The sequence below is a fragment of the Marmota flaviventris genome, chromosome 3 (genome assembly GCF_047511675.1).
Source record: "Marmota flaviventris isolate mMarFla1 chromosome 3, mMarFla1.hap1, whole genome shotgun sequence".
Taxonomy (NCBI): domain Eukaryota; kingdom Metazoa; phylum Chordata; class Mammalia; order Rodentia; family Sciuridae; genus Marmota; species Marmota flaviventris.
The window spans coordinates 93577168-93598941 of NC_092500.1; the positions used below are offsets into that span (position 1 = coordinate 93577168).

Genomic DNA, 21774 nt, shown 5'->3' on the forward strand with positions numbered 1-21774 from the left:
TAGTCTAATGCTCCGGAGTATTAGTATCATGTCCCTTTCTAATTAATTTCTTCTCTTAAGCAACTTGGAATGTCCACTTCCTGGCGCATGGAAATTTCTAAAAAGTGATTTTCAATGAACACATAGATAAAGCTGAGTAAGTGCTATTTGGGGGAATTCTGAACAATGCCAAGTATTTCACCCAATGCCAAGTATTTCACCGGTGCTCTGCTACCTCAACAGTCTAACACTCATTACAAACTAGCAGTTTACATTATTAACACAGAACTAGGGATTGCTGTGAGCATTGATGAATGAGCCACCAGACTCTTATGTGGGCCCTTCTTTCTCATGCTGTCCCCTTCCTGTCCTCAAGAGCAGAGTCCTAGAAAGTTGAGTTAGTCTCATTCAAGACCTGAAGTCTTTGTCTCCTTTTGCAGGGATGCTCCTGGTTTCAATCAGCTACTAGAAATGTCAGATGAAAAATGGCACAAATGTGAATTACGACAATAAAAGTTTATAAGCTACTAAAATAAAGTTATAGTACCTAAGAGCTGAGTCAACTGACAATGTTAAATGGAACATTTTACAACCAGTCCTGAGATAATGATAAAAAAAAAAAATAGGCACACAGAACATGAGGAAAGATCCAACAGAAAGCAAGCCCAAGATCGGGCTCTGATTATCTGATTTTCGTGTGAGCTACCTCTAAAAGGGACGGGGTAGGGGGTGATAATCTAAGTTTATGGAGTGCATCTGCTGGGTCCAGCCCTTGGTAACCATCATCTCTTCTACTTCTCATAGCAACTCATCAAAGGAGGTATTGATGTCATCATTTTAGGAGAAACGGAGGCTCAAATGGTCCAGTTACTTGCTCAGTAACAAAACTGCCCAATAATAGAAGCAAGATTTGACTTCAAAATCTGTCTGCCTGAGACCCCATTTTATACCCCATATTCCTCTTCACATAGATAATATCCATATAGGTAAAGCCAAGCTCTAAAAATCTCTGTCCATCTTGCTGTTAGTTTTTGTCCCATGCAATTAATTCAAACAATGGTTCTCTTTACCATGGAGTTCACTATGTAAGTTAGCTCTGTAGACAATGTCACATTATAGCTAAATAAGTAAAGAATATGGAACCAGAGTGAAGGTCAGCACTGCCAAGACAGCTGAACACTAAAAATGATATCAAAGAAGGAACACAAGAGCATTATCAGGAATTTGAATAGGTGATATGGCAGTCTTCCATTTTTATTTCCTAAATAAGTCTTCTCAAAATTGTTTTGTGTATACCTTTAAATTTCTACCACCTTCCTCTAACCTTGCTAGCGTTACATCCTTCTGTCCTGACACCCCACATTTCATATACCAAGTCACAGTGCTTCTCATTTGTGCCTGCCATGGTGTCCCCTCAGTGACAGAAGCAAGAATGTTGGCATGCCAGTGGATCTGGTATTGTCTCCTGAAAGGCTGGTATTTGCTGTAATTGCACAATCTCTTAGAAATATTATGTTTTACCTTTAAAGATCTTACAAAATTTATATTCTTCTCCCTCATCTGACTTTGTTATATTATAAAGATAGTCTTTTCAATTACTTATTATGGACCAAAATTCATGCTCCAAGAAGAATTAATGTCATGTTAATTCTGAAGCTTCACATACTCTGTGCAAACTCCTCTTACTCTAGCCAGAGAAACACGGTGATAAAATGGTATAATCGCATGACATGCAAAGTGCTGATGTGAAATGAAAAGGACAGAAATATGATTGGGATATTAATTCAAGAGAAAAAGAAAATAGGACTATTTGAATAGGACTAGCAGGATAGTTTAGTTCTTCCTGAAAATAAGTGGAATGTTATCTCACCTTATCTTGACCTCTACTCCAACTCTCCCCATTTAAGTGCAACCAAATATTTGGTTCCAAATATTTGTGCATGCACGCACGCACACAGGCACACACACAAGAGCCACCCAATATCCAATACACAGGTATGTAGGGAAATACTCAAACTGCTCATTTAAACACCAGATGAAGGCATCATGTCAACACGGCAATAAAACCATAAATTTCCTTTGTAATGGCACCAAATTAATAAAATGGGGAAGTAGAACTTGCATAATAGCTCTAAACTCAGTACCAACTTTTATTTATGGGTCCAAGACTATAATGGACACAAGATAATTTTCATGGTTGATCCACAATAATGGTCATTGGGAAGTTAAATGACAGAAGAGAAACAGCTTTAAATGGGAAATGGCACAATTAATCACAGCTGTCGTGCTTATGCACTTGCTGGCTATCAACCTTGAACAGAGCATTTAACTCAAATCCCACTCAAACATTTGCACTGTCAAGGGAAAGACGAAGAAACAATGGCCTCTCAATTGCTACAGCGCAAGTAGCAATCCACAACCCATTTGCCAAAGATGGCACTGAAGGTCCAACCTTTTAGGCACAGACTGTTTGTTGTGGTCCCGGACTCCCCTTCCTCACCCATTGTAGGAGCTTTTCCTTTAAAAAGGCAACAAAATGCCAAAGTGTTGGCATTTCAATGTTCAAGGTTGACCTGTTTCTGCTCTCCTAATGCATAATTCTTTTAAAAAAATATTCCACCCATTCAGAACTATAATTGAATTAAGTTCTCTCAGTAAGGATAAAGTTTGTACTTCAACATTCTATAATATTATATATCTGTAGTATAGTTGTTAATACTAGATGTCATTGCTATTTCTGAAGTATCGCTTTAAATTGAGTGTTGCATATGTAATATATATAATATATTGAATAGTAATGTATCAGAAACCACTAAAGATATGTTGAGTGTGTATATAGATACATGTAGATATAGAAAATGGAAAGAAAATTATAGCAATGATTTAAATCAATATTCAATATTTAAGAGCAAACTAAAGCAATTGCCTTGAATCCTGAATAAGTTTGTATATACTCAATTTGACCTCATAAGCAAGAGGGGATACTTTATTGGGGGGTATTAAATTGAAGAAATTACTCATTGAGTCAAAAGAAAATCTCCATGTCAATCAGCAATTGAAGTAATTTGACTAATAGGGACATTGTATTATAAAATAGCCCTCGATTTATCTAAGTTGTTAAAACAATGTAACACCTATCATCTACCTGCATTATCTCACCTGTCTAACAATTAGCAAATGCAACAGACTCTCTAATCATGGAAATTTTTTGCATTCATTCAATACATATTTACTAAACAATTGACATGTGCCTGACACTGCTCTAGATACTGAAAGTATACGGATAAATAAGACAAACATGCTTCCTACAAATTAATAGCATAATCAGGATTACTTTCCAAACCCAGGGTTTGGTTTTTTACCTCAAAATATTTGGGGTGCTTTGCTTATCATTTTACTGTTAATTACAGAATTAAATGAATGTTGACAATAAAGTCTTAGATGAGCTTTTTGCTTTGTAGATATTATTGAAGCGAATAAAGCTCTATGAATTGTGGAATGATAAAATATTCACAGAAACGTACAACTCTGCAGTTGAATAACAATTACATTTGTTCCAAACAGGCAATTGGTTTCCAAACACATTAAACAAAGGCAATTTAGAAAGCTTCTTCTTCTTGCTGGCATCATTAACATTGTTGAACGTCCTGGGATTCTGGAGTGTTTCGCAAAGGTAAGTAAGTGTGTGGTAAGATGAACAATTTCTGAGTCCATGAAATATTAGTCCGGGAACCATCAGTGAGCCAATGGGAGTCCAGCAGGCCATGAATGGACATATCAGCACATTACAGAAATTTAACAGATTGTTCAGAGCAAGAAATTTCACTTTAGACTTCACTTTCCCACCGATCCTCCTAATAAAATAGTGCTTTACTCAATTCTAAAACGCATTATAAAATAAGACTTTGTTCTTCATTACATAGTAACACTTTAAAATTAGAAATAATCATACTGATAATAAGAATGAATAAATCATTACCATTAAAAGCAAATTTTATTAAACAAATAGCTAGGAATCTAATGATGCTTGAGATTTGGATCCCATTCAGGCCTTTAAATCAGCAGTGACCATTTCAAGGTCAATTGAAAATGGTGCAAAAATCCCTTAGCCAGTCACCTGAGACCATTCAGTGACTGCATATGTATCATCTACCATCCGGTCATTGTCATTCCATATCCCACATATTCTTGGATGACTGTGTACTCTCTAACCTCTCTGGATGTCTGTTTTCACACATGTGAAATAGAAACAATAATATCAATCGCTTCCGGGTTTTAGGGAAATGAATTTTGTAAATGGGTTAAGCACAATGTCTGCCATATAGCAGGAACTAAGCACTTTCCTTACTTTCCTCCATTTATCTATTGAGTCATAAATTATCTCACTTGTCATCACTTCTCCCTTGCCTAAATCCTTCATTCCTAAATCTCTTTGGGAACATTAGCTTCATGGAGGTAATATAGTCAACCGAGTGATGCAAAGCCAGTAAGGGAATGAATGCTCATAGAATAACGTCCATGCTTCTGCTCTCGTGGAGCTCATGGTCCAGGGTGAGAGGTACTTAAACCCCATGCAAGGTGGAATGGGCAGCAAAACTAAAAGCCTAAGGCTCCCTAGATTTCTGCATTTCTTACCCTCCAAAGTATATGAGTTCTCAAATTGTTCTTCCAGAATATATAATTTCCTTAAGTGCCAGTCTCATTTTTAGATTGAAAATGAAATCAGAGAATCTGAGGGTTACAGAAAGATCTGACAGGAATTTCCTCAGCTTTGCAGCAAACCAGATTCAGTAATGGAAACTGAAATTGAAGGCAAAGTCTCTTTCCTCTTCATCCACCTCTCCAAACTCATTAGGAATGTCCATCTGTCAACTCACACAAATCTGCACTGTCTCTCAAATTCTCATTCTTTACCCTTCTATACGATTTGACCTTGTCTTCCATGAAGTGGTTTAGAAGGTGGTTTCCAGAGTCAGCTTAGTTAGATCCACTTCCACAACTTATCAGCTGTATGAACTTCAGGAACTGTTTAACCTCTCTAAGCCTGGGCTTCTTTGTTTGTAAAATAGAAACAGAAAGAATAGTAATTGGTCCATACAGCTGTTATGTAAAATGTTAGCAATAATAATAATAATAGACTCAGACTTAGCCTTATGATCCCCTCTTCCTCCCTTTTATTCTTCTCCTAGACCTATACTGAGGTGTGACAAAGAGGACCATGATTTTGGACTCAGTTCAGATAGAACTTGCACTGGAATCAGAATCTACTAGCCCAGGGATTTACTCATCCATTCATGCATTAAACCAAAATGATAAGCATTGTTCCATGTATCAGAGAAACAGAGTTAAACCAAGCAAAGTACCAGCCTACATGAAGCTAACATGAGTGCTCAAATTAAAATATTCAAGTGTGATTGTTCAACAAATGAATTCCTGGAAGGAATTGAGAGATAGAGAAGGAGATAAGAATAAAAATATACCGGGCACTGGAGATTGGAGGAACTAACATTAAAGTACTAAGTAATAATGTAGAGTTTATTCAAAAATAAATCGAATTCTTTCAAGATCACCTCCATCTCTTGTCTACTTTCTTTTCTCCTACATATTTTTAGGGAAGAGATGGGGGTGGGGTGTGGTTAAAAGAGAGAAGAAGAAGAAAAGGAGGAGGAGGAGGAAAGGAGAGGGAGGGGAGGAGGGGAGAAAGTAGAAAACAAAGAATGAAGGACAATTAATTTTCCATGTATCAAGCATATGGTGTCTTAGCATGCTATATACATACAAACAACTTCATTTAATTTCCAACACCTCCCTGTCACATAGATCTTACCACTGTGTAAATACAAAAACTAAAATGCAAAGACAAATAATCAAATTTACCACATTCTCATACTCTTCAGTTGGACATTTTTATGCATTTTAGTATGAGAGATAATATGTAAGAGAACAAATCTATGAATATTATCTGTGTACTTTATTTAAAAAACAATTATGACCCTTCTAGAAGTTAACCAGTATGCTTGTGCATTAACATGCTATGCATTAATATTAATAAAGTAACTCAAACACAAATTTGATTGTCTCCAAAGCCCATTCTCCTATACTCCTAAGAGTATAGGAACTCCTTCTAAGTACCAGACAAGGGTGATAACCCCTAACTCTTGTCTGTTGGGGGAAAACTAGTCCCTTTAATTAAAGTAACGACACTCATTGCCACTTGTTGATCAGCAGCCCCACAGGAAAAGAATGGATGTTGCACAAGAAGAAAGGAGAATGCAGAAAATTTGGCTCAAAGAGTAATAGGTAGAACCAACTATGTCAGTGTGAAAGCATGCACTTCCCTGGGGACCTATTGGCCTTTGTGATTGCACAGACCAAGTCAGAAGTTAGCCAAGAGCCCTACGGAATGGAAGGGGGTGAGATGAGTGTCCACAGTGAGGAGGGCATGGTTCCAACTTATTTCTATACTATTATTGTCAAGCACTAATGAATCAGAGGATGCAAAGAATGAGGAGATTCACCATGTCCCATGCCGCAGTCTGGCTGGGCACACAATCATGAGCCACCACACAGCTTGTAGATTCAAACAGCAACTCTTTATTCCCGAACTCACACCAGCCGTCTACAAACACGTTCTGGGGAAATCCACGTTCTCTGCCCAAATCCACGTTCTCTGCCTAAATCCACATCCACTGGGCTTCTATCTCCAAAATATACTGTCTGAATCCCCTGAGAACTCAAGGGGAACTCAGGCAGCAGGATACACCCTATTCCCAGCAGGAATAATCTTAAACCTTAAACCTGGAACCTAAACTGGGAACGCCCTAATCCACCTTGGTCCTTGAGCAAGGTCACCTACATTCAATGTCACTGCAACATGGGGTACGCTGGCAAGGAAATTGTCATACCTACTTGGCTAATGGCTCCCAGCAGTCCCAGGGACAGTATTATTGAAATATGTTGTTTATAAGTCAGGATTGATCTCAGGACACTTCCTATCACAATCCAATTTTTATCAAATCCAAGGATTTACCTGTTCAGAGCCAGGTAATTGTGGCAAATCTATCAAAAACAGAGCAGTCCTACTGAAGTTAGTGAATTAATTATGAAACAACATCCTTACTAATATTCAGGTGACCTTAGGTCTGTATTAGTACCAAAAGGTGCTCCTCCCACATATATCCATGGGATACAAACCTAGTGTTAATCCTAAAACCCAAGTAAGTTTGTCAGGGTCACTGGGACATCACCTCAAATCCCCAGCAGAATACAGTTAGAAATTATCATGAATGTCAGACCAGAATTACCTCTTACATGAACCAAAACCAAAGACAAAGGGAAAACAGCCTCTGGCCTCCTGCTATCTATATTAGAGTTCTCTTCAATCACATCTGATACAGTGCAGTGGTTACATGTTATACTTGAAGCTAGCCTGTTTGGGGGTGAAGGAATGAAGCAGATGAAATGTCTTTTCCCTGCTGAAAAGTAATATTAGGTAAATATACTTAATGTGCTTAATGTAAAAATGTATCCCATATTGGATGCTAAAATAAAAATAAAGGTGTTTGGGGGCAAGGGGCAAGAGAGCATTGATTTTTATAACAATGCCACTGTCCCTCCAGTGTTGTAAAATACATCTAAAGGTGCTATTGCTGCCCTTATTTTGTCAATGATAACAAGTAATTATCTGTGCATAACCTGTAACAATTATTGAAAGCAACATAAATCAGAGAGAAATAATCAGTTATTCAGGTGGTATTCGTTCTCCTGAAGTTATTTTTAGCAATATATTGAGAAGGAAACAAAGGTACAATTAGCTTCTGAAACCTTCTAGTATCAAAAATCGATCTTCTGTTTGGTCTTGGTCTTGGTAATCCTATGTATATTTGATAAAATTGAACTTCTAGATTATATTTCTTTGTTTTTTGGATAAATATTTATTGAACATCAGCAGCATATTAAGTCCTGGTCTAGGCACTAGGAATACAGTGGATAATTTTAGATAATTTTAGGACCAGCATGCCATAGAAAAAGTCGAGGATTTAAAATAATCAAGTAATGGTTTTAAAGCCAGGCTTTGCCTACTGCTATTTATATAAACCCTAAAAAATCTATTTAGCCCTAAGAACTTCAGCTTTCCAATCTGTGATGTGGGGATGATTCCATACCTCCCTGGCATGGTGTCTGGTATTTACAAGACACTCAGGAAAGGCAAGGAGTTGAGGGTGGAAGAGTGAACATTCTAGAAATATAGTTATGGATCCCTTCTTTGACAATGGTCTAAAATAGTCAAATAGTCTCAACACCATATCTACAAGTCCTCAGTGCATCTCATAAGTCTTTATGGATGCAGGCAACTTTTTCCCTTGCTGCAAAATGTTAAATGCCAAATCCATAAGGTCAACAGGGTTCCACAGTCTCACTGGCAGCATTGAAGGGACTCAGTGCAGGTTATAAGAGAGCACCATCTGGAGAGGGAAGATGGCGGCGAGGGGAGTGCATTGCCCCCGTGTGCTGCTTCACTGTGTGGGAGTATGACAAGTCAGGACGGCTAAAGGCTATCTTGTTAGGAATTTCCACCAATAGTGGGGTGCTCCGGAACCTGGAGGAAGGATTTCCATCGCACGAGGATCGGCTACGGGGACTCAAACGCGAGAGGTTTGTCGCACGGAGGGTAACACTGCTTATTCAGCAAATCGCCCAGCAGCTAGAGTCTGCAGCGCACGCTGGGAAACGAGGAGATAGCGACGCAGGGATACAGCGATGCAGTTTCTGCCAGCCGTGCAAGCACCGTACTCAGGGCTGAATTTTGGGTTCGAGACGGGGGAAGGAAGCGGTCCATCTCGGTTCTCCACACCGGTCAGACCACAGAGGAGGCCAGCAGCCACCATGTTGGAAAGCTGACGTCACCATCCCTGTTTTCGACTGACCGCAGCTCATTCAGCCATAGAACAGGTAATTTCAGGCTGCCATTCGCCTGCGGCTTGCAGACAGATTGCTAGGGTTCAGTGCATGGGTGCTTCTTAGAACCTGATCTTATCGGAGCGAACACCGAGCGCGGGGCAGCCGAGTTCCGGCTCCCGGAACCACCCTGGCCCAGAGCTGCGGAGCCTGCGGAGGCTGCTTCTTGGACCCTGCTCCTATCAGAGCATACACCAAGCACTAAGCGGCCGAATTCCGGCTCCCGGAACTGAGCCCGCGGGGACTGCTTCTTGGAGCCTACCCTTATAGGAGCTTACACCGAGCACGGAGCGGCCGAGTTCCGGCTCCCGGAACATCCCTGGCCCGGGGCTAGGAGCCCGCGGAAACTGCTTCTCGGTCCGGGTCCTGCTGAGGGCCGGTCAGGACTCACCCGTTGCTTTGGTTGCCCGGCAAGGGGAACGAAATGCTGCCATTCGCATAGGATAAAAACATGGCAGAGATCTGATGTCATCAGAAAGCGGCGGAGGAGAGAACTTCATCAATACCAGCGGCGACAGAAACAGTTGGTCTCCTGGTAGGGGGGGTGAGGCACAGACACCCGAGTCTCCTCAATTTGTCGTCGAGCCAGAGGGGAGGAGCCGGGCCGCCGCCAGCGCAGGCCCAGCGGCTCGCCAGCGTGGTGACCGCGTGACCCCAATTGGAGAGGGGGCGGAGCGGAGCCACCACCCGCACCCGCAAGGTGGGCAGACCCGCGACCCAGTGGTACATGGGCGTGGTAGGAGGGGCAGGGCAGAGCCGCCGTTCGCACTTGCAAGGTAAACAGACGTGTGACAGCCTGGCGGGTCAGGCCCAGTGGCCTGCCAGTGTGGTACACACGTCACCCCAACTGGAGTAGGGGCAGAGCAGATCCTTCTCCCACGCCCGGATCAGGCTCTGCCGGTGTGGTGGCTACGTGACCCCAATTGGAGTGGGGGCGGAGCGGAACCGCCACCCGTGCCCGCAGGGTGAGCAGACCTGTGACCAACCTGCAGATCGGGCCCAGGGGTCCACAGGCGTGGTAGGAGGGGCAGGACAGATCCGCCGCCCGCGCCTCCAAGGTAGGCAGACCTGCGACAGACCGGCGGATCAGGCCCAGGAGCCTGCCGGCGTGGTACACACACCACCCTAATTGGAGTAGGGGCAGAGCAGAGTCGCCGCCCGTGCCAGGAACAGGCCCAGCGTCCTGCAGGCGGGGTAGTCACGACACCCCAATTGGAGTAGGGGCAGAGCAGAGCCTCCACCCGTGCCCGAAAGGTGGGCAGATCTGCGACCGACCAGCGGGACAGGCCCAGTGGCCTGCCGGTACGACAGACACGTCACCCCATTTGGAGTAGGGGCAGAGTAGAGCCGCCGCCCGCGCCTGCAGGGTAGGCAAACCTGCAACCGACCGGCGGATCAGGCCCGGTGGCCTGCCGGCATGGTACACTCGTCACCCCAATTGGAGTAGGGGCAGAACAGAGCCGCCACCAGCGCCCAGAACAGGCCCAGTGACCTGCCGGCGTGGTAGCCACGACACCCCAATTGGAATAAGGAGAGAGCAGAGCCGCCGACCGCACCTGCAGGAAAGATACGCAAGCAGTATGAAAAGACAAGGAAAGAAAGGACCACAAGCAATGCAGGTCAACGCAACTTTAGAAGAGGTAACATCTGCAGCAGATGGAATGTCAGATAAAGAATTCAGGATATACATGCTTCAGACGATCTGGAGTATCAAGGAAGACATTAAACAGCAAAATCAGACAATGAAAGATCACTTCGACAATGAATTATGCAAAAAAATCCAGGAAGCAAAGGATCAACTATACAGGGAGATAGAGGTTATAAAAAACAAACAAACAGAAATCCTAGAAATGCAGGAAGCAATAAACCAACTTAAAAACTCAATGGAGAATACTACCAGCAGAGTAGAACACTTAGAAGATAGAACATCAGACAATGAAGACAAAGTATTTCAACTGGAAAAGAACATAGACAGCTCAGCAAGACTGTTAAGAAACCATGAGCAGAACATCCAAGAAATATGGGATAACATTAAGAGACCAAACTTAAGAGTCATTGGGATACAGGAAGGTACAGAGCTCCAAACCAAAGGAATGAGCAGTCTATTCAATGAAATAATACGAGAAAACTTCCCAGACTTGAAGAATGAGACAGAATCCCAAATCCTAGAAGCCTACAGGATGCCGAATGTGCAAAATCATAAGAGATCCACACCTAGACACATTATAATGAAGATGCCCAACATACAGAATAAGGAGAGAATTTTAAAAGCTACAAGAGAAAGGAAGCAGATTACATTTAGGGGTAAGCCTATCAGGATAACAGCTGATCTTTCAACACAGACTCTGAAAGCTAGAAGATCCTGGAATAACATATTTCAAACACTGAAAGAAAATGGGTTCCAACCAAGAATTGTGTATCCAGCGAAATTAAGCTTCAGGATGGAAGATGAAATTAAAACCTTCCACGATAAACAAAAGTTTAAAGAATTCGCAGCTAGAAAACCATCTCTTCAAAACATCCTTGGCAAAACATTACAGGAAGAGGAAATGGAAAATAACAATGAAAACCAACAGTGGGAGGTAGGACAGTAAAGGGGGGAAAATAATCAAAGAGGAAAACAAACCATGTTTAGTAACAGAAATAAACAAATATGGCTGGAAGAACAACCCATATCTCAATAATAACCCTAAATGTTAATGGCTTAAACTCACCAATTAAGAGACACAGGCTAGTAGAATGGATCACAAAACAAGACCCAACAATATGCTGCCTACAGGAGACGCATTTGATAGGAAAAGACATACATAGGCTGAAGGTGAAAGGTTGGGAAAAATCATATCACTCATATGGACTTCGGAAACAAGCAGGAGTGTCCATACTCATATCAAATAAAATAGATTTCAAGCCAAAGTTAATCAAAAGGGATAAAGAGGGACACTACATACTGCTTAAGGGAACCATACACCAACAAGACATAACAATCATAAATATTTATGGCCCAAACAATGGTGCAGCTATGTTCGTCAAACAAACTCTTCTCAAGTTCAAGAGTCTAATAGACCACCATACCATAATCATGGGAGACTTCAACACACCTCTCTCGCCACTGGACAGATCTTCCAAACAAAAGTTGAATAAGGAAACTATAGAACTCAATAACACTATTAATAACCTAGACCTAATTGACATATATAGAGTATACCACCCAACATCAAGCAGTTACACTTTTTTCTCAGCAGCACATGGATCCTTCTCAAAAATAGATCATATATTATGTCACAGGGCAACTCTTAGACAATATAAAGGAGTAGAGATAATACCATGCATCTTATCTGATCATAATGGAATGAAACTGAAAATCAACGATAAAAGAAGGAAGGAAAAAGCATACATCACTTGGAGAATGAACAATAGGTTACTGAATGATCAATGGGTTATAGAAGACATCAAGGAGGAAATTAAAAAATTCTTAGAGATAAATGAAAACACAGACACAACATATCGGAATCTATGGGACACATTGAAAGCAGTTCTAAGAGGAAAATTCATTGCTTGGAGTTCATTCCTTAAAAAAAGAAAAAACCAACAAATAAATGATCTCATACTTCATCTCAAAATCCTAGAAAAAGAAGAGCAAAACAACAGCAAAAGAAGTAGAAGGCAAGAAATAATTAAAATCAGAGCTGAAATTAATGAAATCGAAACAAAAGAAACAATTGAAAAAATTGACAAAACTAAAAGTTGGTTCTTTGAAAAAATAAACAAAATCGACAGACCCTTAGCCATGCTAGCGAAGAGAAGAAGAGAGAGAACTCAAATTACTAGCATACGGGATGAAAAAGGCAATATCACAACAGACACTTCAGAAATACAGAAGATAATCAAAAACTATTTTGAATCCTTATACTCCAATAAATTAGAAGATAGTGAAGGCATAGATAAATTTCTTAAGTCATATGATCTGCCCAGATTGAGTCAGGAGGATATAGAAAACCTAAACAGACCAATATCAATTGAGGAAATAGAAGAAACCATAAAAAGACTACCAACTAAGAAAAGCCCAGGACCGGATGGGTATACAGCAGAATTTTACAAAACCTTTAAAGAAGAACTAATACCAATACTTTTCAAGCTACTTCAGGAAATAGAAAAGGAGGGAGAACTTCCAAATTCATTCTATGAGGCCAACATCACCCTGATACCTAAACCAGACAAAGACACTTCAAAGAAAGAAAACTACAGACCAATATCTCTAATGAACCTAGATGCAAAAATCCTCAATAAAATTATGGTGAATCGGATACAAAAACATATCAAAAAAATTGTACGCCATGATCAAGTAGGATTCATCCCTGGGATGCAAGGCTGGTTCAATATACGGAAATCAATAAATGTTATTCACCACATCAATAGACTTAAAAATAAGAACCATATGATCATCTCGATAGATGCGTAAAAAGCATTCGACAAAGTACAGCATCCCTTTATGTTCAAAACTCTAGAAAAACTAGGGATAACAGGAACATACCTCAATATTGTAAAAGCAATCTATGCTAAGCCTCAGGCTAGCATCATTCTGAATGGAGAAAAACTGAAGGCATTCCCTCTAAAATCTGGAACAAGACAGGGATGCTCTCTCTCTCCACTTCTGTTCAACATAGTTCTTGAAACACTGGCCAGAGCAATTAGACAGATGAAAGAAATTAAAGGCATAAAAATAGGAAAAGAAGAACTTAAATTATCACTATTTGCAGATGATATGATTCTATACCTAGCAGACCCAAAAGGCTCTACAAAGAAACTATTAGAGCTAATAAATGAATTCAGCAAAGTGGCAGGATATAAAATCAACACGCATAAATCAAAGGCATTCCTGTATATCAGCGAGAAATCCTCTGAAATGGAAATGAGGACAACCACTCCATTCAAAATATCTTCAAAAAAATAAAATACTTGGGAATCAACCTAACAAAAGAGGTGAAAGACTTATACAATGAAAACTACAGAACCCTAAAGAGAGAAATAGAAGAAGATCTTAGAAGATGGAAAAATATACCCTGTTCATGGATAGGCAGAACTAACATCATCAAAATGGCGATATTACCAAAAGTTCTCTATAGGTTTAATGCAATGCCAATCAAAATCCCAATGGCATTTCTTGTAGAAATAGAGAAAGCAATCATGAAATTCATATGGAAAAATAAAAGACCCAGAATAGCAAAAACAATGCTAAGCAGGAAGTGTGAATCAGGCGGTATAGTGATACCAGACTTCAAACTATACTACAGAGCAATAGTAACAAAAACAGCATGGTACTGGTACCAAAACAGGCGGGTGGACCAATGGTACAGAATAGAGGACACAGAAACCAATCCACAAAACTACAACTATCTTATATTTGATAAAGGGGCTAAAAGCATGCAATGGAGGAAGGATAGCATCTTCAACAAATGGTGCTGGGAAAACTGGAAATCCATATGCAACAAAATGAAACTGAATCCCTTTCTCTCGCCATGCACAAAAGTTAATTCAAAATGGATCAAGGAGCTTGATATCAAATCAGAGACACGCCGTCTGATAGAAGAAAAAGTTGGCTACGATCTACATTTGGTGGGGTCGGGCTCCAAATTCCTCAATAGGACACCCATAGCACAAAAGTTAATAACTAGAATCAACGAATGGGACTTACTCAAACTAAAAAGTTTTTTCTCAGCAAAAGAAACAATAAGAGAGGTAAATAGGGAGCCTACACCCTGGGAACAAATCTTTACTCCTCACACTTCAGATAGAGCCCTAATATCCAGAGTACACAAAGAACTCAAAAAATTAGACAATAAGAGAACAAACAACCCAATCAACAAATGGGCCAAGGACCTGAACAGACACTTCTCAGAGGAGGACATACAGTCAATCAACAAGTACATGAAAAAATGCTCAACATCTCTAGCTGTCAGAGAAATGCAAATCAAAACCACCCTAAGATACCATCTCACTCCAGTAAGATTGGCAGCCATTAGGAAGTCAAACAACAACAAGTGCTAGCGAGGATGTGGGGAAAAGGGTACACTTGTACATTGCTGGTGGGACTGCAGATTGGTGCAGCCAATTTGGAAAGCAGTATGGAGATTTCTTGGAAAGCTGGGAATGGAGCCACCATTTGACCCAGCTATTCCCCTTCTTGGTCAATTCCCTAAAGACCTAAAAAGAGCATGCTACAGGGACACTGCTATATCGATGTTCATAGCAGCACAGTTCACAATAGCAAGATTGTGGAACCAACCTAGATGCCCTTCAATAGACGAATGGATAAAAAAAAATGTGGCATTTATACACAATGGAGTATTACTCTGCATTAAAAAATGACAAAATCATAGAATTTACAGGGAAATGGATGGCATTAGAGCAGATTATGCTAAGTGAAGCTAGCCAATCCCTAAAAAACAAATGCCAAATGTCTTCTTTGATATAAGGGGAGTAACTAAGATCAGAGTAGGGACGAAGAGCAGGAGAAGAAGATTAACATTTAACAGGGATGAGAGGTGGGAGGGAAAGGGAGAGAGAAGGGAAATTGCATGGTAATGGAAGGAGACCCTCAGGGTTATACAGTGGAGGGGGTAGAGAGGAGGGGAGGGGAGGGGAGAGGTGGGGAGGGGGGAGGGGGGAGGATGGGAAAGGCAGCGGAGCACAACAGACACTAGTATGGCAATATGTAAATCAATGGATGTGTAACTGATGTGATTCTGCAATCTGTGTATGGGGTGAAGGTGGGAGTTCATAACCCACTTGAATCAAAGTGTGGAATATGATATGTCAAGAAATTTGTAATGTTTTGAACAACCCACAATAAAAAATTAAAAAAAAAAAAAGAGAGAGCACCACCTAAAGGTCCTTATGAGAGCCTTAACGTGTACTAAAACTCCTCCTGCCATTTTATAAAAAGACTGTTCTGGTGAACAGCACTCTTAAATAATCATCCCGTTGTGCCAGTATCTACGAACCCGTCATAAAAGGTAGACAAGTACAGGAGGAAAGCAAATGATTTATCAAGTCATCTACATCTGGTCCTAAGAAAAGCTTTCTTTCTTTCTTTTTTAGATATTGTAATCTAAATCATTTTAATGCCCAGAACATCAGTGGAAGTAATCTTGAAGAAACACTTCTCCTCCATGAAAAGTCTCTGAAATTTTATGGCAGCACACTGGAAATTTCTTCAAGTATTGATCTTTGGGAGACAGCCCTATGAAACTGTATTTGACTCTACCTGTCTTATGAACACAGTATTTGTTGTTTTTTTCTTCAGTTGAACATTTGTATGCATTTTAGTATGAGAGATAATATGTAGGAGAACAAATCTATGAATATTATCTGTGTACTTTATTTAAAAAACAATTATGACCCTTATAGAAGTTAACCAGTATGCTTGTGCATTAACATGCTATGCATTAATATTAATAAAGTAATTTCAAAGTATAGATAATTCCTCTCATCAGAAAATGACAATTTCCTATATGCCAATAATATTTTATAGCTTTTTACGATGGTTCAGCCACTAAAAGCAACCTGTAAGATATTTTTAGAGTTTTAACAAGTCATTAGAGGCAAAATAATAGTATGTTAATATTCTTTCTTTCAGTACATTTTTTAGGCCTTTATTGCTGTTCAGGTGTTATGACCATATACTATATAAGACTGAGTAAAATTTATGTGTTTTTCTGCTATATTGGATCTTGATATAACACTTTCAAGATAAAACTTAAGGAAATTTTCTCTGAATTCAAAATCAATGTTGCTAAAATGAGGTCTTTAACAAAGAGAGACTATCTACACACTGAAGAAGTTGAAAGATCAATATAGATGATAGAATTTATTAGGATTAAAGAAAAGAGAATTTATGGAAGGTCAAACGAGTGCTGAGAGGAGGGTAAATGACCAAACCAAGTAGAGACACTTACAGGGATTCCCTGACCCAAATGACATCATTTGGTCTCCACTACTACAAATCAAATGCATTTGGAAAAATCATCTTCCAAAAGGATTTCTTTTTTTTTTTAATAATCAAAGAAATTTGGACACCCTTCTTTTAATCAAAATGGCTCTCCTCTTTGTCACAGTGTTTATCAAAGTTTGGTTGAAGGCTGCCTGCTTCAGGTAAATATTTCTTGGCCCTAGACAGACTGCTTTAATTCACGTCTTCTTCAGATTGAGGTCCTGGAATTGGTGGGCAAAAACACTCAAATCATTCTTATGCTCCCTAAAGTTTGAGAGGCACTGCTTTCCAGGATGGTTCATGCTGGATAGAGTAGGAGGGTCTGTCAGCTGATTGCAAATGATTCTGCAATTAAGCACCTCCCCTGTGTATACATAAAATATTTTAAATCTGTAGAATAAAAGATTTATTCAACTTGATTAGGTATGATATGCATTTTTAATTGCAAAAGAGCAGCTGTAAAGCACCAGGTGTTTCTCTTACTCAAATTATTTTTTTGTTGTTGTTTGCTTGTTTGTTTTGAGGACAAGCAAATAGACTCTTGCAGGCATAAATTCTTTCCTTGCTTTTTGAATCCTTCTTTGTTTAGCATTTGTTCCCTGGCTAAGCAATGAGGCAGACCCCTAATATGCCTTGGAAGCTTTCCTTACTGCAAAAGGTTAAATGCCAAGTTTGCAATTTGGGTTTAATGAACACCCAAAAGATCAAGAAACCTCTGGACACCTCATCTCAGTACAAATGGGAAGCTCTAACAGTCTCACTCCCTCTTAGAAAAAGAATCTGACTTATTTTGTTACCCCCTCCCCCACCCCAATTTGCCTTCATCACCTTAATTTCTTATTTTTTTTACAATAAAAAAGTGCTCATTATGCTTTCACTTGCCCTTTGAGATGAAAGATCTACAGAATTATAAAGTTGACCCAAAGCAAACACCAAAAGAGCTTAGAATTCTCACATTGGGGTTGACACTTGTGATTAGCTAAATTGCGGTAACTACACATGCTTCCATTCGGAACAGGATGCATTCACACAGCAGTTTCTTCTCTAGTGCCTAGCAACATTATCATTGAGCACCTGGAATAGTTTAGGCATTAAGTGTAATTGGTTTTGCTTTACATAAATCTGTAGCTTTGTAAATAAGCGGAGCATTTCAGCTTCTATATAACACCAATTAACTTAAAGGGATGCGTTGTTTGCAGAAGCCTGCTGGGCTCCGTACTGTACTTCTCTGGTAATATGCTCAGTGGCGGCAAAGTTCTGTGTCCCTGCAGTGTTCCATTTACTCCAGCCACTTGGTGCCAAGGGTCTATACCAGCCACTCATTTGCTCCAGTTTTCAGTGGTGGTGAAAGGTTGGAAAAATGCAGTCTTCTCTAAGAAGCTTCTTCTGTGCTCTATTTCTGTCCATGAGTGAGACCTGAAAGGCAAGATTTTTGAAAATGTGTTCTGTGACCCACAGAGCACAGGTCTGACCCCATGGGATCCTGTCCACAACTGACAGTGACATCTCTTTCCTCTTCCTTTTTTTCTTGTAATACTTCGATGCAGCCAAAAATTACTGCATTGAGCCTGTGCATACAAAATGACGAAAAACATATTCTTATTACATGAATTTATCAGTGAAAATGTTTCTATCAGTGTGACTTTTTTCTTAAGAGCACAAAATAACACTCAGATTTGTTCCTGGAAGGTGGGAGATTTTTTTTTTTTCCCCCAAGCTCTTTGGATACTTCCCCCTTGTTATCTCTGTACTCGGCTTAATCCCTTATCTCTCATATCCCCTTCAGGTAATCTGGATTTATAGCATTCATTCCACCCTGGCCAACCTCTAATTCCCTTGGTTTCTGAGTGTTTTATCAACTCTCAGAGTAACAATAGCACCAAACAGTTCATGATTCCAATAAGTTTCCTATTAATAATATGTGATTTACAAATGGAAGGAGAGAGAACAACTTCTTCTGAAAACTGTCAGAATTCCTTGTTCTATGAGAACAGAGCTTCTGCATTGGTCCCCTGGATCAATCCGGCAATGGTCATATACCATCTTTACTGCAAGAGAAGCCAGTGTACAATTACTGGTCACGGGCTTATGAGTAAAAGCTTCAAATAAAATCAGCTACCAAGTGATGACAGCACACAGGTGCTGCTAAATTCAGGTCTGCTTGTAGAGAGCAAGGAAATTAAAGGAATCACTAATAACAGCAGCTCATATCTATGTCACCCTTTACAGTTTACAAGTTGCTGTCACACACATATTATCACGTTTGATTAGCACCAGCACTCGGGGAGGCAGGCACATTTTAGCATGCCCATTTGGTAAATGAGAAATTGCAACTCTGAGACAGTAAGTGATTTATCAAGAGTTACAGAGAAAGCAGGTGACCCAGTTAGGACCTGAACCTTGGTCTGCCTGCCCCTCAAGGGCCAGCTCCTTCTACAAACAACATTCATAATGTCACCAGTACTGGATCATCTGCAACCACTTCAAAGCAACTCTCTCTACATCATCCAAAAGGGAACGAGAATGGGAAGAAAGATCACATCAAAGTGAGAGACACTAATAAAATCGTTAAAAAAAATAATCTGTCTAATGTCTCTTTTCCCCCACTCACCTTGCCCTTTGGAGCCAGGCACCATTCTCCTGTGAATTCACCCCATTGAAAACCCACTCAAAATGGCCACATTCGGAGATGGGTCCCAACACAAAACTGTTCTTTCAGCTCTCCTTTCATCAAAATGACCTGGGCATGCTACAGTTGGTTCCAAAGTACCTTGATAAAGAACAATTTGAATGAAATATATGTATTCCAAAATATAATTAGTAGTTGTGAAAATTCTCATACTACATACTAAGCCTGAGATGCAGTTCTTCTTGTTGGGTATTTTAGCTCATTTAGCCATCACAATAACCCTGAGTTAAGTGCAATTACTAGCTCCACCTTATAGATAAGAAACTGAAGCACAAAGGTGTTAAAAACATTCCACAGGTTATACAAGCTGGGTGGACAAAGCCAGAGCACAAGGCTCTAGCTGCAAAATCTGGGAGCTAGTTCCCTCCACCTAGCTGCCTCTCAGCATAACTCTTGTCTACAACAGTTTTTTTTAGATATTATATGCTCAGTGGAATTTTAAGGGAGACACCTTAGCACAATGGATTTCATTATTTATCTCTCAACACATAAGAATATGACTTACTCCATGAAAAATTACTGAATCAAAATGATGACTCTCAACACTCCCTGGGTGTGCCCTTTCTTCCCCTTTCATAAATAATGACTTGTCTCTTACTTATACACAAAGACACAACTCTTTATAGCAGTGAGCAGGTACATTTACTTAAGAATTGTTAGATGGGTATTTTTCCATTGTCCCACAAATCTCAATGTAAACCATCTGTTTCTTGCATAAAACAGTCATCATTAGTCAAGATGGGAAGTGGAGGTCAACAAGGCTGTTTCCTTAGCACCTACACAGGCACTCCCCAGGATCCTTTCAGCCCTGTTTTCCACCAAGTATAAAATGATCTAGGACATTCAAGGATCTGGATGACAAGACTCCCCAGTCCCTCTCTCTGGCTGTGTGTCCCACTAAGGTCATCCATAGTAAAATATATGCTAATCAATACCCGGAATCATTTCCCCAGTTGATGCACTGTCATTAGCCCACTCAGAGACCTTACTATTAAATAATAACAGCACCCAAACTCTAATCTATCATCCATCACAGACAGTTTGGAATCCATTTACTGGCTGAGAATCAGGTTGTTCTGAAGCCTGCCAACCCACAAGTGACCAAATCGCATGTAAATAGAGTAATGAGTCAATAGCCTACGACAAGTGTCTATTACCATGGTAGCAGCAAGTCAGGGACATATTTCATGACATTTATGCAAAGAGCAAGGCAACAATTTTATGATTCTATCAGGGGAAAAAAAAAGAAGGAGAAGAATGAAATCCATGGGAGGCAGGAATTTAGCAAAAATCGGGGGAGGGTGTTTTATCATCTAAGATACCACCAAGAAAACATCAAGAACAGTTTTAATTTCCCCCAAGCAATCTATCGAAGTAAAATGAGAAAGTGAGTGGAGAGGACATGCTGAATTTTAAAATAAGAGAAAGAGTTCTCTTTCAGAAATGCCAGAGGGGAAAGTGCACACATCAAATGTGAGTGTAGTCAGTAGCCATCTGGAAACATGGATTTCAACTGTAGTGCAATGCCTTGCACATAGTAGGTGCCTTGATTTGCATGAGTTGATTATGACCCCCTCGTGTATAACAGACTGATTTTTTTCCCTTTCCCAAGCCTCTCTTAGAGTTAGACTGTTCTGACCCATTTCCATGGTGTGTCCAGAGATGCAAACTTTTTTTCTTCATGCAGCTAGTGCAGTTCTGCCTTATTCCGTTGCAGCCAACCGTGGCTGAAAGACAGGAACAAACAAGATGGACAAGTGTGGCAGTGAATGAACCGGTTTACTGCAATTAGAAGTTCACGGAGAATAAATTATCCTCTAGTTCAAGCTGTCCAGCAGTAATTCTCATTAATAATAACACTTCAACAACAGTCTGCTTCCCGCAACGACAGTGAGTGCGAGAAACTTTATCACTACTCTTGAAGCAGGAGTCGCATCCCAGACGGCTAGCGCAGATTGCCATATGCAACACCCTGGAGAAGGTTTCAGTTACAAAGGAGCTCGAACGTACAACTGGCCATGAAGTTCACTGGCTAGTTCACAAGCTTTCTCCTCTAATTCACGCTAAATAATAAGTGAGTCTTCACATTAGTAAGTCTACTTTCCCAAAATCTCTTTTCTTGTCTGGGTAGGGACACCTCTTTCACTAGTATTCTGAT

At 40.2% G+C, this 21774-nt stretch overlaps 1 protein-coding gene across 1 annotated transcript in view; it reads left to right on the forward strand.

The window, feature by feature from the left end:
* Slc15a5 (solute carrier family 15 member 5) overlaps positions 1-16183 on the forward strand; it is a 94467-nt gene extending 78284 nt beyond the window's left edge. The window contains exons 8-9 of the mRNA XM_027955913.1: positions 3544-3652; positions 16036-16183. Coding sequence (XP_027811714.1) covers positions 3544-3652; positions 16036-16183 — 257 coding nt within the window. The remainder of the gene's footprint in view (positions 1-3543; positions 3653-16035) is intronic.
* The last annotated feature ends 5591 nt before the right edge of the window (positions 16184-21774 follow it).